Source organism: Gopherus evgoodei, unplaced genomic scaffold, assembly GCF_007399415.2.
Source record: "Gopherus evgoodei ecotype Sinaloan lineage unplaced genomic scaffold, rGopEvg1_v1.p scaffold_34_arrow_ctg1, whole genome shotgun sequence".
Taxonomy (NCBI): Eukaryota; Metazoa; Chordata; order Testudines; family Testudinidae; genus Gopherus; species Gopherus evgoodei.
In genome coordinates this window covers 685,149-706,057 of record NW_022060016.1, presented here as the reverse complement: position 1 = coordinate 706,057, position 20,909 = coordinate 685,149, and the positions used below count along the sequence as shown (strand labels likewise).

Here is a 20,909-nt window from a genome sequence, read left to right as displayed (position 1 = left end):
TCTCCAGTACTTACATGGTCCCTGTCACCATAGTACCAGAGCCCCACACCACCCCTGAGGCAGGGCAGCGCTGTGATCTCCCTTTTAAAGGGGGAATTGAGGCCCAGCACCTCAAAAGGTGTATTTAGGTGAAGTGGCCAAGGTCACAGAGGGATTCTGTGGCACAGCAGGGAATGAACCTGGGTCTTCCATGTCCCAGCCAACACCTTAACCCCCAGACCATCCTTCCTCTAGAGTCTCATTTCATTGCCCAGAGAAACAAGATCAAACAGGGAGCAGCAGAGATTTCCAGGCTGACCTTTCACAGCCACCAAAAGTGTTAGATGTCTGCTTTCTAGTCACGTTAACTGGGTGCCCAACTCTCTTCAACCTTAACGTTATGGAGTGTTTTAAGTTCAGGGGGTTCCCATGCTACCACAACCGAAGAAATGCATCTGTACAAGAAACGATTGTTTTATTTAAACTGACACAGTCCCTTTAAATGACTCAACTGGAGCAGGGAACATGAAGCAAAACACACTTTAATGATGGCTCTCGGGGGCTGCTTAACCATTTGTTGACTAGAATCTGACATGCCCCTTCTACCCTGCTCGATGGAGGCGGGTAGAATAGAGACCATCACCCGTATCACAGCATCCAGAACACGGGTGTTAATGGCTGTGGGCTGGAAAGTGGGTCCACCACATGGAGAAGAGTTTGGGTTTAGAAGGGTTTTTAAAAGGGTCTTGCCCTCCGCCCATGCTGACGAATGAGAGAAGCCCACAGCAGTGTGGCCCCTTAAGGCCCTCCCTGCTCATGGGACATATATGTCTGCATAAGGGAACGAGGCAGCTTGGCTGCTCACAATTTGTAACTGTGCTGTCCCGGAGAAACCTTTTAAATAGTTTTAAAAATGAACAGGTTACTGGGAACAGGAGTAAGACAATAAAACAACAAGGGGACCAGGGCAGGGGTGAGGAAAGAGTCCCGGCGGAGCTCAGCTAGACAATCATTTCTAGCTGCCTGGCGTATTCAATGACTTGTTTAGCTAACTCTGTCGACGGGATGGTGGTGTCTTCGGGTTTCTGCTGCTGGCTGCTGAAGCTGTAGTAGTTGTGTGGACCCAGAACCCAACCGCGCTAAAATAAAGGGAAAAAGAACATTTTATTAGAATTTTAAGAGTTTCAAGTCCTCTCATGATTTATCGGTTTCAAGGCTTTCGCTGCGGTGCATTATTTCCTCTTCAGAGGGTGGCTTGAAACCCTTCCACCTTCCTGGAGGTGCAGGCCAGAATCCCAGCCAGTTCAACCCTTCCAGATAGGTTACACCATGGGGATTTCAGATCTTAAGAACCACCGTCCTGGCTTCTGTGTCAGCATCAGGGATCACAGGGGGAACTGCTCATGGCTCAGTAGTCTGGCTGGACTAAATCTCCCATGATACACCACAGCCAGGTACCCCTGCAATTCACCACTCCTTACCAAGAGGGGAGATAGTGGTGCATCATGGGAGATGTAGTTCAGCCAGAATTCCTGGTCCACAGAGGCCAGGAGCAAAAGACTGGTGAACTACAACTCCCATGAGGCACTGCGGCACAGGTTTTGAATAGACGGTTTTGGCCCAAGTGTTTTGTGGGGAAAAAACAAACAGCCCTGTATTCCCAGCAGCTCTACTAGCTAACCATCGTGCCACTGTACGAGTCAGGCACAAATCTGGCTCAGCCTGCCAAAGCTGTGGCAGCTTTAGAGGACTAGCGGGAATAAAGAGTAGCAGAAATGGACTTGTCAACAAAGCCAGCAGGTCAGACTCTGCTGCCCACACGGCCACAGGTCAGCTGACAGGGGGGTTCTCTTCAGCGACAGCGGCTCACACACCTTCTTGGCATATTCCGTCATTTTCTTGGGGGTGTTGAAGAACAGAACCCTGGTGGCTTCGTTGAAGAGGATTTTCTCATAAGCCTTCTCGATGCAGCCAGCAATTTCATCCCTGACACCAAAGGGAAACAAGGTGGTTAGACCTATGCCTTCGAAAACAGCATGAGACATATAGCAGCAACAGAACTCAGTGGGCTTTCTGGATTTCTACAGGTGGACAGGAAGGCGGCTAGGCCAAGAGGCTCACACACACGGGATGATTTGGAGAGCCTAACTTGAGACAAGAAAGGATGGCCCAGTGGTTAGGGGATTAGCCTGGGACTCAGGAAACTGGCATTCAATTCCTTTGAGTCAATCACAGGGTAAGGGCAGGCGGGACCACTAGATCAGCTGGTCTGACCTGTCTGGCACAGGCCATCAGCCCCACCCAGCAGCACATGCCAAAATGAGACCAAAGTATCTCAGCCCATAGAAGACTAAACTATTGTGTGCCAGAGGAGGCATCAGTGCCCAAGGCCCCTGCAACGGCAGTGAAGTGACTGAGATAGACCCAGATAAACCAGGTCAGGAACCCACACCCCACACCAGAGAAGGGGGAAAAAAATCCCTTCCTGACCCAGTTTCTGGCTGAAACGCAAGCCACAGACTTGCTGCGTGAACTCAATCGCTCAGTGCCTCAGTTTCTCCATTTGTAACAATGGGGTAACAGCCCTGCCAGAAGGGGGGATGTGAGGATTAATCCATTACAGCCTGTGAGGTGCTCAGACACTATGGTAAAAGGGACCAGAAAAACACCACAGATATGGACAGATACTTTAAAGGGCCCTTTGAAAAGGGGGCTCAAGTGGGTCACCCAGAATCAGTGGGCACTTAGGAGAATCTTTGCCATACTGCTGTGGCAGGATTCACACAGTTATGGAAAAGTACTTTCCAGTCGAAAGGATCTCCGTCCACCCCTGTATTCCAGCCGCTCCTAACTTTCTCAGATCCTAAATCGTTCCATGCTTGGGCTCCCTGAGGTTAGCCCTTTCTGGGCTGTGGGCATGTGCTGGACAGGAGGGGATGGTGATTTGGAAAGTGCTAGGAGGTTACAGGAAGTATGTATTACATGCTATTTCCTACGTGAGTTTGCTTCACAGCAGCTATGCTTTTTAGGACCAGGGGTTTCGTTGTGTTTGTACAGCTCCTAGCACAGTGATCCGTGACTTGGGCACCTCAGTGCTACCATAATACACTTAATGGAAGAGAAGCCACTTCCATAGCAGCGTGCACCTTGCAACCACCTGGAAAAATTCCAATTTCCCCAACACGTTCCAATGGGAAAATAAATTCCTCTGGACTGATTCATGATGGCAAGACACCGATGCCCTAGCTTGTTAGCTGCTCTTCATCTTATTAGGTTCTTTCCTGCATGCTCTGGGTTCCCTTTAATGGCTTCTCTTTAACAGCCCACGCTGAGGGTGGATCGAAGCAGCCAATAGGAAAAGAAAGACTCACCGAATGGTGTCCAATAAGATGTCGATGAAGAAAGTGTAACTCTCAGCAGGGATATTGCCTTTCGCCAGGAACACTTTGTTGTAGCTGCCTTCCATCAAATACTAGCCCGAGAGAGAAGCAGAGATTCAAGATGTTTGTCTTGGGGGTTGGCTTAGTCACTCCTGGAGCCAGGCCCACTTTAACCTTACTCCCCAATGGAGTTATGCCATGCACACACATGCCTCCACCCACCACTAAGATGCGACCACCTCTAGGCTGCAGCGTGGCTGCTGTTTAACGGTGCACAACAACACTGGCCCAGAAGCTAGGACTCAGTGAAACAGCGAGAAAAGCAGGATGGCACTATATTTTGAGGGGCAACGCTCCAGTTCTACCCAAGAGCATGCTGGGAATCTTTCATAAGTGGTCAGGGCCTGTTTTGCAGCTCATCCAAAAAGCTGGCAGCTGTAGCAGCACCGTGTTCCCTAGCTCCAGGCTGGGTTGTTGGCTCACTGCTGCCAGGCAGCTGCTACTTGGTTAGTACCCCTCATGCTTTGGCTGGATGGCTCCCATCCATGCAAGGGGACAGCCACGCCCTGATCCCAGCCCACTGTAGGCTAGAAAGGCCAACAATGGTAACCCAAAACCATGGGCAGAAAGGGGTTAGGCCACCAACGCTGCAGTGGCAGGGCCAGCGGCGGGATGAGCAGGCCGTGGCGGGAGCTACCTGCTCTAGTGAGACGGGGTGTTTGATGTACACATTGGTCTGGATGTCCTTCGCTGGGAGTCTCTCTAGCTCGGTGTGGAACTCAGCCACGCGGTTCTGGGAGAGCAGGAAGAGCAGGTTCAGTCCTAGCAGCTGATGCTTGTAAGCGGACTCCGGCAACTCATCCCTACAAGAAACAGCAGTGTATGAATTTCAGTAGAGGCCCAAAGATATTAACAGAACCCAGTCATTGTCTAACACTAAACAAGGATCCGGAGTAGGGATCCCAAGAGCCCAGCCCGCTTAGTACCCTGGCACATACACCATTAAGCAGCCTGTTAACCTTCTGGTATAGATAAAAGGAAAAACCTTGAAAGCCTTGAAAATGTAAAGCTTTAAATAAGGCTTTCCATTCTAGCAGCATCCCCTGGTCCCTTTGCCTCTAGCCGGAGAGTTTTTAGAAGGAATGAGATGCTCAGCCGGGTTTTTTAATGCTATCAAAGGTGGTAACAGTCCTTTCTGGGAAAAGCAAAGATTTTCGCTGAGATGTGCTGGAGCTGCCACCGCTGCTGCTAAAGTCTGATCCTGTTTTACCCCAGGCAGTGGCTGGGCTCCAGCAGCTGGTAGAGGTGCTGATATTATCTGGCCTCTCTCCCTGGCCCAGCCATCTCCCAGGAGCAGGATGGAGGAGCCTAGGGGTACCAGCTATGATGAAGCTCGCTCCAATAGCCTCTGTCTGTTTTTGCTTATTCCCCCCTTTTTCTCCCCTACCCCCATCGCTTTCTTTAAGGACCAAAAAAGAGAATGACGGGTGGAATAGCCCATCCCCTCATTAATTTGGCCACCAATTAGGACTAGTTTCCAACACACCAGTTTTGGTTTTATTAATTCCGAGCCCATGTTTTCTCACTCAACAGGCATTATGTCAACACAGTCCTTGAGCGATAGCAGGAAGCTTTTGGTTCGGTCTAATTCAGTTTTTCTGTTTGGCTTTTTGCATCCATTTAGAACATTCATTATTAAAAGAGAACTAAGATATCTGGGAGACTTACCAGGACTGAGAAAGGATCGCTCCCAGGGAACAGCATGGTGCTGCTAGTTGTGTTGTGCCCGTGCAATGGGTTTGTTTGGGGCACCCCTCCTGGGCTGCTATCAGAGACGGGCTCCCTGACTAGAGGACCCACTGATCTGAGCCACTCACTGCAGCAGGAGACTGGACCAGAGCCGCCACCAGGATCCAATCCAGCATGGCAGGAGATAGGATTTAGGAACAAAGGAGCCACTGGCATCCAATATACCAGACTGGCTGAACCAAACCATGCGCATTCACACTACCAGCAAGGAAGGTCTAAGGAGGTCGGTACGACTGGGTGTCGTATGATGGGAACGCTTCTCACCCTACAGGGGTCAGTGGTTACCCTACAAGACCCTAGGGGTCCGACCTTACTTGTAGTCAAAGTAGTAGCATTTCAGCTGAGCCATGTATCTCTCGAATGATGGGATGTCCTTCTTCAGGATGCTCCACTGGGCTCCGATTTCGAGAATATCCCCTGGCACAGAGAGAGACGGAAAGGCAGAATAAGAGAGCTTGACTGATGGAGAGCAGGCAGTGGGGCTTCTCGCCTGACCGAGATCTCAAAAGGCTCCCTTATCTATTCACAGCACTGCAACGACACCAGGGCTGAACAAATCTCATTCGCCAGGGGCCCATGGTCAGGAAGGAAACCACCACCACATATAGCACTGCAGCCAGCCCCCTTCATCAGGGGAGTCTGCCCTTTCACTAGAAGTATCAGTCAGGAGGCTATCAGATCCAGTGCATTCTGGCCATTTGCCATGCAACACAGAAACAAACTGCAGCTAAGCTCGCATAGCCTGCTATTGGGGGGCAGGGGGAGGAAGGGTGGGAGAGACACGACAGGACCAGCTCCTTCTAGGGAATGCAGAGATGATACTCACTGGCTAATATAAGCTGCTGCTTCGTCAGTTTTGTGCCTGTAGTAGGCAGGAAATTGAGCTCCAGCAGGGCTAGCTAGAACAGAAAAGCAGAGACGCGTTACACAAGACCGGACACTAGGACAACCAAGACTTAGCATTCCACCAAGGGCTGTGAGGGCCTGAACGTGTTCTCCTGCGATGGGGATCACTCCAGTTCCTTGCAGCCCAGGTGGCCACCACGTGAGACTCCTGCCACACAACTGGTTGGCAGGCTAAGGCTGAGTACACCAGAGTCTTCGGCAACTCAGTTGCCAGGTGCGGCCCCTCTTGGCGGAGGGGGTGGACGGCAGGCATGCTTACGCTGGCTGTACCCATCCTGGGGGCAAAGCAGCCTTTGGTATCGCTCAACTAGCCCCTTTCAGCAGCACTATGGTCAACAGAAGCTTTAACACACACACGCTTATGGAGGAGCACCAGCCTTGCTACAGCTGAGGTGCAGAACAACTTTCTGTTTAAAGCTGGACTCTTCAAAGTGCTCAGTTCTGCGGAATAATCCTAAGCCTCAAACACTTACAGCAATACCAGGGGTTCCTTCACGTCAGCCACTTCTGGGGTGGAACGCTACAGTCACTTACCAGTACTACAGTACTCCTGTCTGATTTCCAGCCTGGGAAACACCCCAATTCTTACAAACAGTCCCTTGGGATCTTTAACAGGCGGCCCCAACCTTGGGCTCGCCTCAATCCTACCTTAGCATGATGCTGGTGCACTGGGCTCACTAGTGACTCAGCAGGCACGACAGCAGCACTTGTGCAGAGATTTGTAAATATTAAGGCACAAACGGCCCGTGGGGAGCAGACAATACCTTCTGACTCACCAACCCCACCTCCTGCAGGATCCCACAATTCTCTCCCCCACCCCATTTCTGACACAGGGCTACAGCTCTAGGCTCCGGCCTGCTCAGATGGAGACAAAGGTGCCAAGTCTCCTTGGAAAAAAGGCACTTTGAGGATCATTCACCAAATATCTCAGACGTATTTTAAGAAGAAATCAGCTGAGCCAAGTTCCAGCTCAGATTCCAAGTTCCAGCTCAGCCTCCCTAAATTCTCCTCGCCCTCAGTCCAATACAGGATTCTTCTTCACCTCCCATGTCCTAAGCTACCGTGCTGCCCTGCCATAGGGTCGCTCAACAGCTACCACCCCAGAGGTGGCTGCATTTCAGTGGACTTTCCACGCAGTGTTTTGGGATCATTTGGTCCAAGGGACCCTACAGAAACACAGGATATACAGGGTCTTCTGCTGGGACCCAGACTCTGTCCAGAAAGCAGCAGCCACACCAGGGCCAGAGGATTTTACAACACACTGGATGCCCACATTATTCTTCTTGCCTGGACCCCATGTGTTCAAGACATGCTGCCCCCCAAGAGGGCTTCTTTTCTACTGCCTCCTCGATGATGTTTCCCTCTCCCCAACTAACCCGCAGTCCCGATTCTCCCTTGCCTGCCTGCCATCCAGCCTCACTACTCTGTAGGGGCAAGCACCCTGCCAAAGACTGACCAGGAGCCCCACAAGCCTCCTACCCTGCTCTCCACTGGGGCAGTGGCAAAATCACAGGGGTGAAGCCGAAGGTGGTACAGAGGAGCAAAGATAAACTCAGGAGATGGAGAGATGCCAGCCCCTAGGGCACAACAACAGGGCCCTCAATGGGGAAAAGTGGGGTGGGCGGTTCCCTGTTAAGGCATCCCAATCACTCCAACTTAAAGGCTTCCGGGCTCCCCCCTGTGCCCCACTAGGAGATTCCAGAATTTCTCTCCCCTGCCCCCACTGCTGGGTTCCCCGGCTCCCCCTCCAGCAGCACAACAGTCCCCACCCTCCCCCTCGGCAGAGGAGCGGCCCATCCCTATGAGCCAGCACCATTGGGGGTGAGGGAAGAGTGCAGACCCAACACCTCCTCCCCACATTCAGGGGATTCCAGCCCACTTCCCAGCTCCAACCCCCCTTCCCAATCAGGCTCTCTATCCCTGCACCCCCAGCTCCCCCCAACCCCATTCTCCCTCTCAGCTCCCCCTCACCCCGCAACTCCCCCCAACCCCATCCTCCCTCTCATCTCCCCCCAACCCCCTCAGCTCCCCCCGCCCCATCCTCCCTCTCAGCTCCCCCCCGCCCCGCAACTCCCCCCAACCCCATCCTCCCTCTCAGCTCCCCCCCGCCCCGCAACTCCCCCCAACCCCATCCTCCCTCTCAGCTTCCCCCCGCCCCGCAACTCCCCCCAACCCCATCCTCCCCCTCAGCTCCCCCCCGCCCCATCCTCCCTCTCATCTCCCCCCAACCCCCTCAGCTCCCCCCGCCCCATCCTCCCTCTCAGCTCCCCCCCGCCCCGCAACTCCCCCCCACCCCATCCTCCCTCTCATCTCCCCCCAACCCCCTCAGCTCCCCCCCGCAGCTCCCCCCGCCCCATCCTCCCTCTCAGCTCCCCCCCCGCACCTTGAGGCGGCCCAGCGCCTCGCCGCACTTGCTGAGGTTCGGGCTCTTGCGGTTCCACTCGCCCTTGAGCTGCTCGTACATCCCGGCCGCCGCCTTCAGCCCCGCGGCCGCGTCCGCCCCGTTCACCACCAGCCCGGCCGCCGCCATCGCTGCCATGAGTCGGCAGCCGCGCCGCGGGCCGCCCCCTTTACGGCCGCCGGCGCCGCGCTGCTTTACGGCCGCCGCTCGCCATGGCAACCGCGGCCAGCAGCCAACAGGGCGGCCCGGCGCCTCGGTGACGCACAACGAAGACGGCTGATCTAACCCCGCGCGGCGTCTGACGTCATCAAAAACGGTCGGGCGGCGCGCGCGCAGAGTGAGAGGGGGAAGTCGTTTGCCTTGGGGTGTGTGACGTATTTGGGCTGTGTGTGACGTCAGGCAAATGAAATACGTGACGTCACGTGGATAGACGATGCGCCATCGTGAGGGGCGCGGATGTGACGTCACTGGGCGGGAAAGAGGGGGGAATGATACCCTGAGGGGAGCGGATGTGATGTCATGAGGGGAGAGGCGCTGGTGTCATATGGGACTGTGACGTGAAAAGGAGGAGGGATGTGATGTGAGGGGGGATGTGACATCATAGGGAGGCCGGGGGAATTCCAGAACCATGAATCCAGCTTCAGAGCCTCGTGAAATGGTGTTAAAATGATAATTACTGGGCTCTCTTCCTTAGCCTGCAGGCCTGGAGCCTTCCAAGCTGTTCTCCACAAGCGAAGGCTAAAAATGGGTGTTTTAAAAATGAAAGTGGAGATTCTCCTGTAAGTCCATTCTTCAGGACCAGGGGCTTTAGTAAATTATCATGAGACTCATGATGAAATTGTGAGAATTAGCACAATGGGAAACTGAGGCACGGTGTGTGTGTGTGTGACTTGCCTTCTCTAGGTCTCTGAGTCCGTGGCACAGCCAGGAAGAAAACCCAGGAGTCCCAGTTCCAACCCCTGGCTCTAACCTGTACACACATGCACTCTTAATCCTGTGCTATGCCAAATTATTTTGTAAGGCTGTGTTCCTTAAATGTTTATAAGGTGTATTGGGTCCCTTGGGTGGGAGATATTGAGGCTGTCATTGTAACTACATTTTTCGGAATCTCCTTTAGGTCTTCCCGCTATGGTTTTCCACCAGGTGGCGTCCCATACCTGCCATAACATCAGCCACCCGATTCTAGCTGCTCTCTGCACATACCAGTAGGGAAGATTTCATATAAAACTTGCTATCCTAGTGGATTTCACACACTTGTGCTGCTTAGTTATCTCCTGTATTAACACCCTCCAATACCACAGTACTAGCTTTGTTTCTGATCCCTAGAAAAGAGCCACAAGATTTATGTAGAACTCCAGTTTAGAGCTGGGTTAGGGTCACATGGACTTTTGATGAGTTTAGGTTCTCAGACTCACAGGGAAGTTTAAATTTAAATGATCTCAAGACAAAACCCAGCTAGAACTGGGTGTTCATGGTTTTAACACAAACCCCAGCTGGTGTCAATTGACATAGATCTATTGCTGTCAATAGAGCTGTGCTGATTGACACAGTTGAGCATCTGGCCCCAAAACTGAAATCCCTCTGGAGATCCTAGGGAGTGGGAGGCAGTTAATTCTAAATTCAGGCCCAGATGCACAAAAGTATTTAAGTTAAGTGCCTAAAGACTCCTCCAAGCTGTGACCTCCAGTTCACTCTGAAACTCTTTCCTCACTGCATTCCAATTCAGTTTTAAACACTGCCTCCTCCCAAAAATCCTCATGCAGTTTCAGCTGGATAGAGGTATTCTTCTTCACTTCCCATCCCAAACTGCTGTGTATTATTGCTGTGTGCTGGTAAAAACAGCTGCTATGCTCCCTCCCAGAGCTGGCTACATTTCATTGCTGGGAGAGCAACCATGTAAACAGCTACTGCCTTTCATGCCTTTTACTAATAGATAAAGTGCTCCCTTCTAGAAGAGCTGCCACGTCCCACTCCAGAGGTGGTTTCATTTCGGTGTTGTGTGAAGTAATCACTGTGTGAAGTGTTTATATCAGTTTCATAGCTAGATCAGTCAAGTGTTTTACTATATCAAGGTTAAATATGATTATTCTTGATGAAGTGGACAGAAAGCTTCAATGTTTCATTTATTCTTCAGGGTCCCTGTGTAGAAACCAAGAGACGCAGAATATGCAGCATCTTTTTGCCCTGCTGGTTCTGCTGCACATGCAGGTTTGCCTGCTGTTGAAGGACTGCGAGTGGAAAGTTGTGCTCAACGATTTTGATAATCTAGGTGGGGACCAAGCTGTGTTCTTTAGGCAGCACCCAGTCACTAGCGTAGCTTCTGTGTTCCAGAATCTGACAGACTCGGCCATAGACCTGAATGATAAAAATTCGGTGAGTGTGACTTTTTCAGAAGGCTTGGCAGGGGGAAGGGGGATATAGAACAGGGCTTAATTGTTAAACCTTCCCACTAGTCAAAGTTACCTACTCGACTTGAACAAAGCTAGAACCTGATTCTTTTCATGCTTTGCTTGGTGTAAATCAGGAGTAACTCCGCTGAAGTCAATGGAGTTATACTGTTGTAAAACCGTGACAGCCCCCGAAAAATCATTGATTTTGAAAGTTTATTTTTTCTGTGGCAGCATGGAGAAGCTTCACCAATAGTCTTGATGCTTAACAATGGCTGCAGGATCCGTGTGGTCTGTGGAGTTTTTAGATAGGCTTGGAAGGATTCGATTTCTGTTGGTAAATGTCAATAAATGTAAATATCATACACATAAACTGACAAAAACAGCCATTGATAACAATCAACATTTACAGATCAGCGGAGTAAGAGAAAAGCTGCTTGAGAACTTGTTGGAGTTTGGGGTTAGGCTACGTACTTTGCATATTTGGACATGTGACGTTGACAGTTTGTGTTTTAACACCTAGAAAGTGTCAATGTTTTGAATCTCAACATCTACTGTCATTAAGTAATTATTGTCTGACCGCCCCATTGGCTGACCTCCCGTAATTTCCCACAGCTGTGAAAATTTAAATCAATAAAAAATTTAAAATGCTTAAAAATCCACATTGATATTATCCGTCAAAATTATAAAAAAATCAAAATCAAATTCTGCCAAGCTTGTTTTTAGAGCAGGGGACTCCTGGGTTCTGTTTCCTGTTCTGCCGCTGGAATGGTGGAAGGTGATCTACTGGAGAAGAGTGTGGTATGTTAGTTGGAACAGGGGAGTAGGATGTATTCACAGCTGTGGGAAGGAGAGTGGTCCATGGTAGGGGAACGAGAGTCAGGATTTGCAGGGTCTGTTCCCAGCTCTTCTGATGACTTGGGCAGTGTGGTATGGACGCTGGGAAATGGACAGAGAGCTAACAGCCAATTTCACCTTGACCATTAAACAGCCCTGCAATTTGTCTTTGAACTAGAGGAAAAGGCCTGGTTAGCACCTGTCGACCCAAAGTTTCAAAGCTTTTTTCTGAACCGTCTGCTTCTCCTTTCTGACAGCACTACCTGGGCTTCCCATACTACCTGAAAATCAGTCTAACCTGCATCACTCAGGTACAGTAAAGAGCTTGCGTTGCAATTGGAGTGTGCAGCCACTAGGGTCTGCACGTGCCACTGCTGTTTTTAAAAGTTGGTGTAATTAGTCATAACCGTGAAACGTTTGTGGTATCATTCCTAGTACATGTTATTCTTTACACTGGAAGGATTTCTTCTTTTATTTACATGACACTTCCAGATAACCATGTGACTGGACTCTCACTAGTGTAACATTTTAACTGTCACAACTGCGGCTGCTGGGAATTTGCTATGGCCACAAAATACCGGGAATCCGGAAATGACTGAAAAAACAGCCCCGCCTGGTGTTCTTTGGAGGTATCGGTCTGTGCTAGAAGTGCTTTACACCACGCAGGGGTCAGCAACCTTTCAGAAGTGCTGTGCCTGAGTCTTCATTTATTCACTCTAATGTCAGGTTTCGCGTGCCAGTCATACATTGTAACGTTTTTAGAAGTGCTCTTTCTACAAGTCTAAAATATAGACTAAACCATTGTTGTATGTAAAGTAAATAAGGGTTTTTAAATGTTTAAGAAGCTTCATTTAAAATTAAATTAAAATGCAGAGCCCCTCGGACCGGTGGCCTGGACCCGGGCAGTGTGAGTGCCACTGAAATCAGCTCACGTGCCGCCTTCGGCACACGTGCCATAGGTTGCCTACCCCAGCACCGCAGTATAGGAATACAGGTCCACAACACAAACAAGGCGCTCGTAGTGTGGATGCAGCTGTACTGGCAAAGCTGTGTTTTGTTTCAGTAAACTCACCACCGCCGGCAAGGGAAGCAGGCTGTAGTGGGAAGGGAATGGTTTTGTTGGCAGAGCCGTGTCTATGCTAGGGACTTCTGCTGGCCCAACTCTGTCAGTCAGGGATCACCCCTCTTCCCGTCTGCATAGCCTGGCCTCAGGTACTTATGTGGTGCCCATCACTGTAGTATCTGAGCATCTCATAATCTTGAATATGTTCATCCCCACAACACCCCTATGAGGCAGGGAAAGGCTATTTTCCCCATTGTATAGTTGGGGAAATTGAGGCACAGAGCAGCTAAGGGACTTGCCCAAGGTTACAAGAACTCCTGTCTCCCAAGTCCTAAGGTCTTTGCCCATACCACTTGGCCCTCCTTCCTCTCCTCATATAATGTGCTGCCTCCATCAGTCTCAGGGCACTTTAGCAACAAGGGTAAGTGTCTCGATCCTCATCTCATGTGTGGGGAAACTGAGGCACAGAGCAGCAACTTGCAGGGAATTAACCCCATGGCTCCAGCATCCCAGGCTAGCGCCCCCAAGAACTGCACCAGAGGGCTTCAAGCAGCGATTGCATGTGATCCTCCAGGCCGATGAAAGCAGCGCTGGCTCAGTGCTCGGGCTGGGAGCTCAGCTTCTCAGCACGGTAGCTTCTCTCTTTCCTCTCTTCCTTCCCTCCAGGATGCGACGAAGGTCATTCGCAGTGCTCACCTAACGGGGCTGAGGCCCATTGTGACCGTAACGTTTGAAGCGCCTGTCAATACAGAGCGTCAGAAACCCCAGGAGCTGCAGATTGAGATGAAAGGCGCCCCTTACCGGCTCCAGGGTACTCTGCTTCGCTTCCATTTCAGTGCAAATAACAGGGGTTGCCTCTGCAGGTGATTGCTGGGATTACAGCCTGGCAGGCCCAGGAATCTACTCTCTTGTTACCTGAGTTAACTTTGCTCTGGGGGTGAAATTACCACCACGTACCCCCCCCCAGGTGCTGAGAAATTGGCCAATGATCAGGCACCGCTTAAGTTTCCTTTTGAGGGTTTAAATGGGACTGAAATGGCTCATCAGGCTTTGTGCCAGGCCCCAGAGCCGTGTCCGTAACCTTGCTGGGAATCCACCTAGAGGGAAAGGAGTTAGGCATTTCCCTGGCTTCTTCCTTGTTTGTTGGAGGAAGTGAGGAGCTGCTGCAGCCATGAGAGCAAGACAGAAGGATGGGGAGGCAGAAAGCGACCATCCTACCTGGGTGTAGGGGGCAGATCAAGCCTTTCCGCCCTCCCTCCCTCTTGGATCCAGGGAATGGCCAGAGTGCACTGCACTATGGCTGTTCTCTGCGTCCATCAGAAGCAGAGCATAAGTCACAGCAGCCCCAAGGCTGCTCTAAATTACACCAGAGGCTGGGCCGGGCCTTGCACAGCCCCCGAATATGGGTAGCCTAAAGGGTTTAAAGCCGCCTTTGCCCCGGAGTGCAGTGGAGTGGAGTGGAGCAGGAGTGGAGTGACTGAGAACCAGCCCTGCCCCACTCATGTGAGAGTGTCCAAGCCTCATGGGCATGTCTCTCGGGCACTGACAGGGCCTTGTGCCAGCGAGGAGGTTTGCCGGATGTGCTGGTACACACCCATGCCAATGACGAAGAGGAGCGTGGTCATGGAGGTCCTGGTCAAGAGCAATGGCCTGGGCCTTGAAGTGGACGACAAGAGGTGAGGAGGGCTGGTGCTGCCTGGGTGCCCTTAGTTCTACTTGTGGTAGGGGCGGCCCAGGACCCACAGGGCTGCCTCAGTAACCTGCAAGGGGTTGAAGAGCTGCTGAAATGGAGGGAGATGGCAGCTGCCCTCCTCCCTAAAGGGGACCTGCAGAGAGGGAAAATTGGGCTTCTTCCCTTCGACCATCTGGGATGACTCTGATGTAATCATTTATGGCATGTCATCAGTGTGTGTAGCGCTGTACAGATGGAGTACAGACCTGAGGAGTTCCATCCGTCCATCCACCCCACCCCACCCCACCCCAGGCATCTTTGTGACAGCTAGATAGATATTTGCAGTGGTGTGTGAGCCATGTTGGTCCTAGGATAGGTGGATAGATAGATAGATAGATAGAGGGGTGTGTGTGGAGATAGATAGATAGAGGGGGTGGATGGGGATAGATAGATAGATAGATGATAACGTATGGGTCTAGATGGATCTAGCTCTATAAGGGGATAGATAGATGATAAAATTATTCTGTCTATCTATCCATCCATCCCTATACATGGCTTTCTGTCTCTCTGTCTGTCTATCCATCCGTCCATGCTCCCTGGACATTTGTACCACACTTGACTTTAAAGACGATTGGTGGTTCTCAGTTCCTCTTCGGGGGTACTCAGAACCTCCCTGGACTGGGCCCTTTGAGGAATACGTGGTGCCCTGCGTTTAGAGAGAGAATACAGCTCAGACTCCTAATACAGCAGCTGGCCAGGGGAGGGTCAGCTTTTAGCCCTGCTGTGGTGGTTCTGAGGAGCAAATGTTTGGCCTGTGGAAATCTCCAAAGAGCTGATGATATTAAGACAGGTGGTCCATGGGAAGCAGTTGGGATCTTCCCAGATGTGGGCTAGCCCTGCACCTCAACATATGACTCCATTCAAGCACAGAAGCATTGTGGGAAACGCCCTTGGCCCATACAACAATTTTTTAAAATTAATCCGTTTTTCTTCGCTGTTTACAGATTTGTTATGAATATTAACGGCTACGTGAAGGAAACTGAGACCGGTTTACAATCTTCCCTAGGAGAGAAGGTAAATTGTGGTTAAGGGTTTGTCTTTGGTAGAAAAAAAACAGTGTTCTTAACTCGTGTTACTGAATACGAGGTAAAACCCTAGAGAAGACAGAGTAGTTTTAACATGAGTTAGAATAACAACACCAAACTCTTTTATGGTGCTTTTTATCTGTAGCTCTCAAAGCGCTTTATCCCCATTTTAGAGATGGGAAACTGAGGCGCAGATGAGGGAATGTGACTTGCCCAGAGTCACCCAGCCGGCCAGGAGCAGAGCCAGGAATAGAATCCAGGTCTGCTAAGTGCCAGTTTAGGGCTCTAACCACTAGGCACCATTGTTTCTCTACCAAGCCTGGTCGGAAGTCTGGGTATTTACTCAGGCTGCTAGCTGGTGCTGATGCTCATCCTGCCACAGCTTCCCTGCTATTGGTCCCTGCGCTAGCTAGATTAAAGCTAGCCGGGGTGTGCTGCACAAGCTATGGTCACACACCCTGACTGCAGTGTAGACGCACCCTTATGCCATGTCTACACTGGCTGCTTACAGCAGCACAACTGTACCACAACTGTACCACTGCGGCCGAGCCGCCGTCAGACGGCTCGTGTAGCTGCTCAGTGCCAATGGGAGATAGCTCTCCCATGGACATCATAAACCCACCCCCATGAATGGTGATAGCTATGTCAGCCGGACACTCTGAGGGGACTGTTTTTTTCGCGACCTAAGCAGTAGTGTAGATATGACCTGAGTGCCAAGGTGAGAAACAAGAAGACGTGTACCCTGGCCTTTTCTCCTCTGCTGCCATTGGCACCTTCTGGCCAGGTCAGTGTTTCCTGAACGGTGGGTCCTGATCCACTGGTGGGTCGCGGGAAGGTTCTAGATGGGTTGAGGGCCCGGTGTGAAAGGGGACCCCAGGGTATGTGCGGGAGATTGGAGAGCATGTGTCAGGGATCAGTGCTAGGCCCCCAGTCTCCAGGAGGAACCCCTTCGGTGTGCCAGTCCCCCATGGGGTCCCACTCCACACGGGAAGCCACGCGGCCTCATCGCCTCCTTGACCGAACCTCGAGGGCGCCGGTCCCCCTACTTCATCCCATGTGCTCTGCCCAGCAAGTCCAGCTGAGAAAATCTCCTGGCAGAGCTTCGCCCACTCCGCAGAGATGAACACACCTCAGCCAGCATTTGCAGTGACACTCAAACGGCTCCATCAGAACAGCCTAGGAAGTCCGTAGGGCAACCAGAGAACTGACCCCATGTTCAAGTGCTGTTTTCTCTCCATCAGTTCCGTGGGGAAAGCCCTGACTCCTTCCAGCAGCTGCTTTTATCCTCTCGCCTCTCCAGTCCTTTGTTCTCCAGCTGGGAGATGTCGCCTAGCTGCCCTGCTGAGAGGTGGAAAAATCCATCTCCCTCTGTGCTGCGGGTTGCTAGCATCAACGTCCTGTGATTGGGTTTGCCTGAGAAGATTCTCCGTTGATATGGGGTCAGCCAAGCCTGTCCTTTTGTTAATGACCCAATCAGGCTGGACAGCCAGGCCGCATTCATACCTAGTTGGTGTTGGTCCTGCTTTGAGCAGGGGGTTGGACTAGATACCTCCTGAGGTCTCTTCCAACCCTGATATTCTATGATTCTATGTCTCTGAGCCTGCCCTGAGAGCAAACAGTCCTTTTCCCCCTGACTGCCCAGCCATGTGAAATACGAGGGAAACTGAGGCACACGTCGGCTTCATAAAAATATTACAGAAAATTCCCACTTTGTCACAGCAAGCCAACCTGTATTCACCCCACAGCAGTGGTTCCTGTCCCATGGGGCTGGGCTCAGCTCCCCCCTGTGGGCGTTGCCACCTGGGGCACGGGATCATGGCCCCATGCAGGTTTGGCCCGGCCACGTCAGAGGAGTGGCTGGAGTTACGGTGTCAGGGCAGAGGGTGCTGCAGAGGGTGGTTGATGCTCCTTCGGGATGAGGAGGAGGCAGAAGTGGCAGCAAAGGAGAAGAAGGATGCTGGCATATGATTGCGGGGGCCTCCCCCAACAAATTTGGACCCTGTGTGGCTTGCAAAACTAGCCCAAATGCAGTTGGTGGGTGACCGTGGTAGAAAGTTTGGAACTGCTGTTCTAGGTTACATCACTGGCGGAGATGATCTCACTAGACAGCCGGTCTCGTCCCATTTGGTCCACCTTCAATCAAGCCCCTGTGCTGATCCTCGGGGGATTCCAGGATTACAAAATCATTCTGGTTTCAGACTCGGAGTTTGCGGATTTCACTGCTGTGGAGGTAAAGAGAGCTGGGAACAGAGGTTTGGGTCCCTTCAGAAGGCAGCCGCAATGGCAGGCCTCTGCCAGTTACCGTTCAATCCCGTTCCCATTGAAGTAGGAGGGGCGTCACTGCAGGGTTACACCGGTGGCAGGCACAGAGATCAGAATCAGAGCCCTTCTCTGAAAAGTGGTTCCTAGGATGATAATGCTGCTGTGGTGTCACGTGGTTATGTGCATGCTCTGATTTCACATCAGGTCGGCTCAGTTTACAAGAGAGAGAAGGGGAGATAGAAGCAGGAGCCTGGGAGTCAGGACTCCAGGGTTCTATTCCCAGATCCAGCGAGGAATCTGGTATAGTGATGAGAGGGGTGTTGTGAAGCAGCAGCAGCTACTTAAACGGCAACCTAGCCTCTGGTACCTTACCTTTGATTTAACAACAGTAATATAACGTATGTTTATTTTGCCTCTTTCATCCGGAAGCATATTACACACTTAAATCGATATTCGCTACCAGCTCCGGTTCCAATCTCATTCCCTTCGGTGCGAATCAGGAGATACACCCCTGAAGTCAGTCACATTACTCTGGAGTCCAATTGCCATGAAGTCGAAATCTGGCCGCCTTTCTACAATGATCCCTTCCATGGAAACACGATCATTGCATTGTCAGTGAAATGTCAGGGACCAGATCCTTACCTGGTGTCAATCAGCAGTGCTCTATTGACCGCAGCAGTTTGCCCCAGCAGATCCCTGATTCGGATCTGGCCTCCACTGGGCCCTGTCCTGCGCTAATGAAATCCCTGGTGACTTGGGTCTCCCTGCACCGTGTCTCCTTCCTTGGCTGCCTTGTGTTGGTGGCTGCAGGTGTGAAAGTCCCTGAACAGGAATCTGAACTAAGCTGGACTGAATGCAACAGGAGTGTTTTGCAACAAGTGATTTACAGCAGTAAAAACCCAGTTAGCCAAAGGGAACAGTCAGAAATATGGTGTGTGGTCACCTCCCTCAAAAGATTACAGAGCCGGGCAGAGAGAGGGGCAGTCAAACAAGACACAGCTGGTGGGACAGCTGGAGAAGTCTAGTCAGCCCAAGAACCGTGGGCCAGACCCAGGCAGGGTCCCCAGGGAGAGTCTGTGCCAAGTTGTGAATTTATTTACAGCAGTGGAAAGTGAGCATGAAATGCTGCCTTTCGGACCTGGGAATGCCTGCTTGGCACTGATGTCAATGACAAGGCTTGGGGAACAGGCCTGGGAGCTTTACCACTAATTGAAATGGGAGCAGGATTGGCCCCTAGCTGAGATCAGGATTGGGCCTGCTGGCCCTCATTTGTCCTCTGTGTGCTTCAGGTGGGGATCGACAGCTGCTGGATCGGGTCCGTGAACTGCCCCCTGGACTCGTTCTCCTCCTCCATTTTCGATGCCATCGCTACAGAAAGCGTGCTCCTCCTCCGCCAGAACCAGCTGGTCTATTACTTCACTGGGAACTATTCAGTCCTTTTTCTTCCTGTGCCGGGATCCGGTAAGAGAAGCCAGAGATGGCCAAGACCCATCAGCTTCCCCACCCAGAGGAGAAGGAGGCCTAGTGGTTAGGGAACCAGCCTGGGAGGTGGGAAAATGTAATTCCCTGCTCTGTCACAGAGTTCTTCTGTTACCTTGGGTGTCACTTAGCTTCTCTGGACCTTAGTTCCCCGTCTGCAACACAGGAATGATAGCGCAGCAGTACCTCGATGATCAGTGCATCAAAAACTGGGTGATGGGGCTGTATGACCTAAGACAGAGTCTCTTTCTTCCCTCTAGGCCTCTGGACCCGTGTGCTGAACAACATCTGCGTGTCACGGTTAAACCCGGTGCACTTCCCCCACAACGACTCCGAGTTCGTGATTGCTCTTGGAGGGGGCGTGCAAGAAGGAGAATTCTTCCTTGGCACCATTCGCGGTATGGCATGCGGGCCAGCTCATTCTCCCCGGGAGCTGTGCTGGTTCATACCAGCTGAGGACCTGCCCCTGTGTGTCCCACGGACTGACAGCCACCCCCTCAGAGTGTTTATTGCTCCGTCAGCCGCTGGTGCCACATTTAGTGCTGGTGAAGGGAGCTGGACTGATAGCTGGGGAGAGGAGCCCGCCCTGCATACAAATGAGTGGCAACTGTTAAAGTTTTGCAGCTTGCATTGCCTGAAGGGCCACATCTGTTGTTATTAATATTGTGTGTATCAGGCCCCTCACTGTGCCAGGCACTGCACAGCCCATGTCTGAGATCCAGGCCCCCATTGTGCCGGGCACTACACAGACCTCAGCCAAGGTCAGGGGCCCTTTGTGCCGGGTGCTGCGCAGACACACACTGAGAGACAAGGCAGACATGGAAGGGACTGTTATCCCCACGTTATAGGTGGGAACTGAGGTCCTGGTAGATGCAGTGACTAGCCCAGGGTCAGATCTCCTGAGTCCCAGCCTGAACCAGAAGGTCATTCTTCCTCCCGGTGCCTTAGCCAGGAGACAGCTAAAGTGCTGAGTAATTGATAGGTACAAGCCAACTGCACACTAGGGGCGTAGCTACGGGTGGGCCGTGGCCCACCCACTTAGTATCCAGGCCCACCCCAGCCCCAGCTCTGCTCTGGCCCAAGCACTTGCCCGACTCCGCCTACCTGCCTGGCACTCCAACTGGGGAGCAGGGTCGGGGCACGGGGCTGGGTGAGTGGAGCAGGGCAAGACCCCACACCCTGGCTAGAATGCCAGGCAGGTTGGCGGAGCGGGGCAGGGGGTGCGGAGAGGTGGGCCCCCCATTCCTCCTGTCCTCCTAGCCCTCTGTAATTGCTCGCCCACCCAAAGTCAGGGCCCACCCAAATATCCCATGCTGGCTACGCCACTGCTGCATACGTGTTGGGGGCCACTGGCCCGACTGGCTGAAGCCCTGCAGCTCTTTTCTCCCATCCAGATGGAGCCGTTCGGTTTCCCGAATCACACGCCAAGGGGAGGAAGACAGTGTGTGAACATTTGAATAGTGAGTCCCTTTTGGGTCCTTGTGTTCCTCAGGGTCCCTGCTTAACAGATCCCCAGCTGGTACTCATGGGAGTCGTTCCATTGGGCTCAGTGGGGCCAGCTCCTCATCTGAGATAAATTGGCGGCAGTGCCAATGAAATCGGCACAGGCTCAGCTCTGTTCTGGTTTACACCGGCTGAGGTTCTGGCCC

The 20,909-nt window shown here is 52.0% G+C and overlaps 2 protein-coding genes across 2 annotated transcripts in view; one reads left to right on the top strand and one right to left on the bottom strand.

The window, feature by feature from the left end:
• Window positions 1-435: 435 nt before the first annotated feature.
• PSMD8 (proteasome 26S subunit, non-ATPase 8) lies at window positions 436-8,626 on the bottom strand. Its single transcript, XM_030544653.1, has 7 exons — window positions 8,458-8,626; window positions 5,995-6,067; window positions 5,483-5,585; window positions 4,057-4,222; window positions 3,351-3,451; window positions 1,854-1,965; window positions 436-1,118 (listed from the first exon to the last, which is right to left on the bottom strand). Exons 1-7 carry the CDS (start codon window positions 8,611-8,613, stop codon window positions 981-983), a joined length of 849 nt encoding a protein of 282 aa, XP_030400513.1. The 5' UTR covers window positions 8,614-8,626; the 3' UTR covers window positions 436-980.
• Window positions 8,627-10,483: 1,857 nt separating this feature from the next.
• The window catches only part of CATSPERG (cation channel sperm associated auxiliary subunit gamma), a 43,215-nt gene continuing 32,789 nt past the window's right edge, over window positions 10,484-20,909 (top strand). The window contains exons 1-10 of the mRNA XM_030544335.1: window positions 10,484-10,848; window positions 11,957-12,010; window positions 13,429-13,573; window positions 14,312-14,438; window positions 15,439-15,508; window positions 16,761-16,913; window positions 17,594-17,749; window positions 19,071-19,242; window positions 19,521-19,658; window positions 20,655-20,720. Coding sequence (XP_030400195.1) covers window positions 10,555-10,848; window positions 11,957-12,010; window positions 13,429-13,573; window positions 14,312-14,438; window positions 15,439-15,508; window positions 16,761-16,913; window positions 17,594-17,749; window positions 19,071-19,242; window positions 19,521-19,658; window positions 20,655-20,720 — 1,375 coding nt within the window. The 5' untranslated portion in view covers window positions 10,484-10,554. The remainder of the gene's footprint in view (window positions 10,849-11,956; window positions 12,011-13,428; window positions 13,574-14,311; window positions 14,439-15,438; window positions 15,509-16,760; window positions 16,914-17,593; window positions 17,750-19,070; window positions 19,243-19,520; window positions 19,659-20,654; window positions 20,721-20,909) is intronic.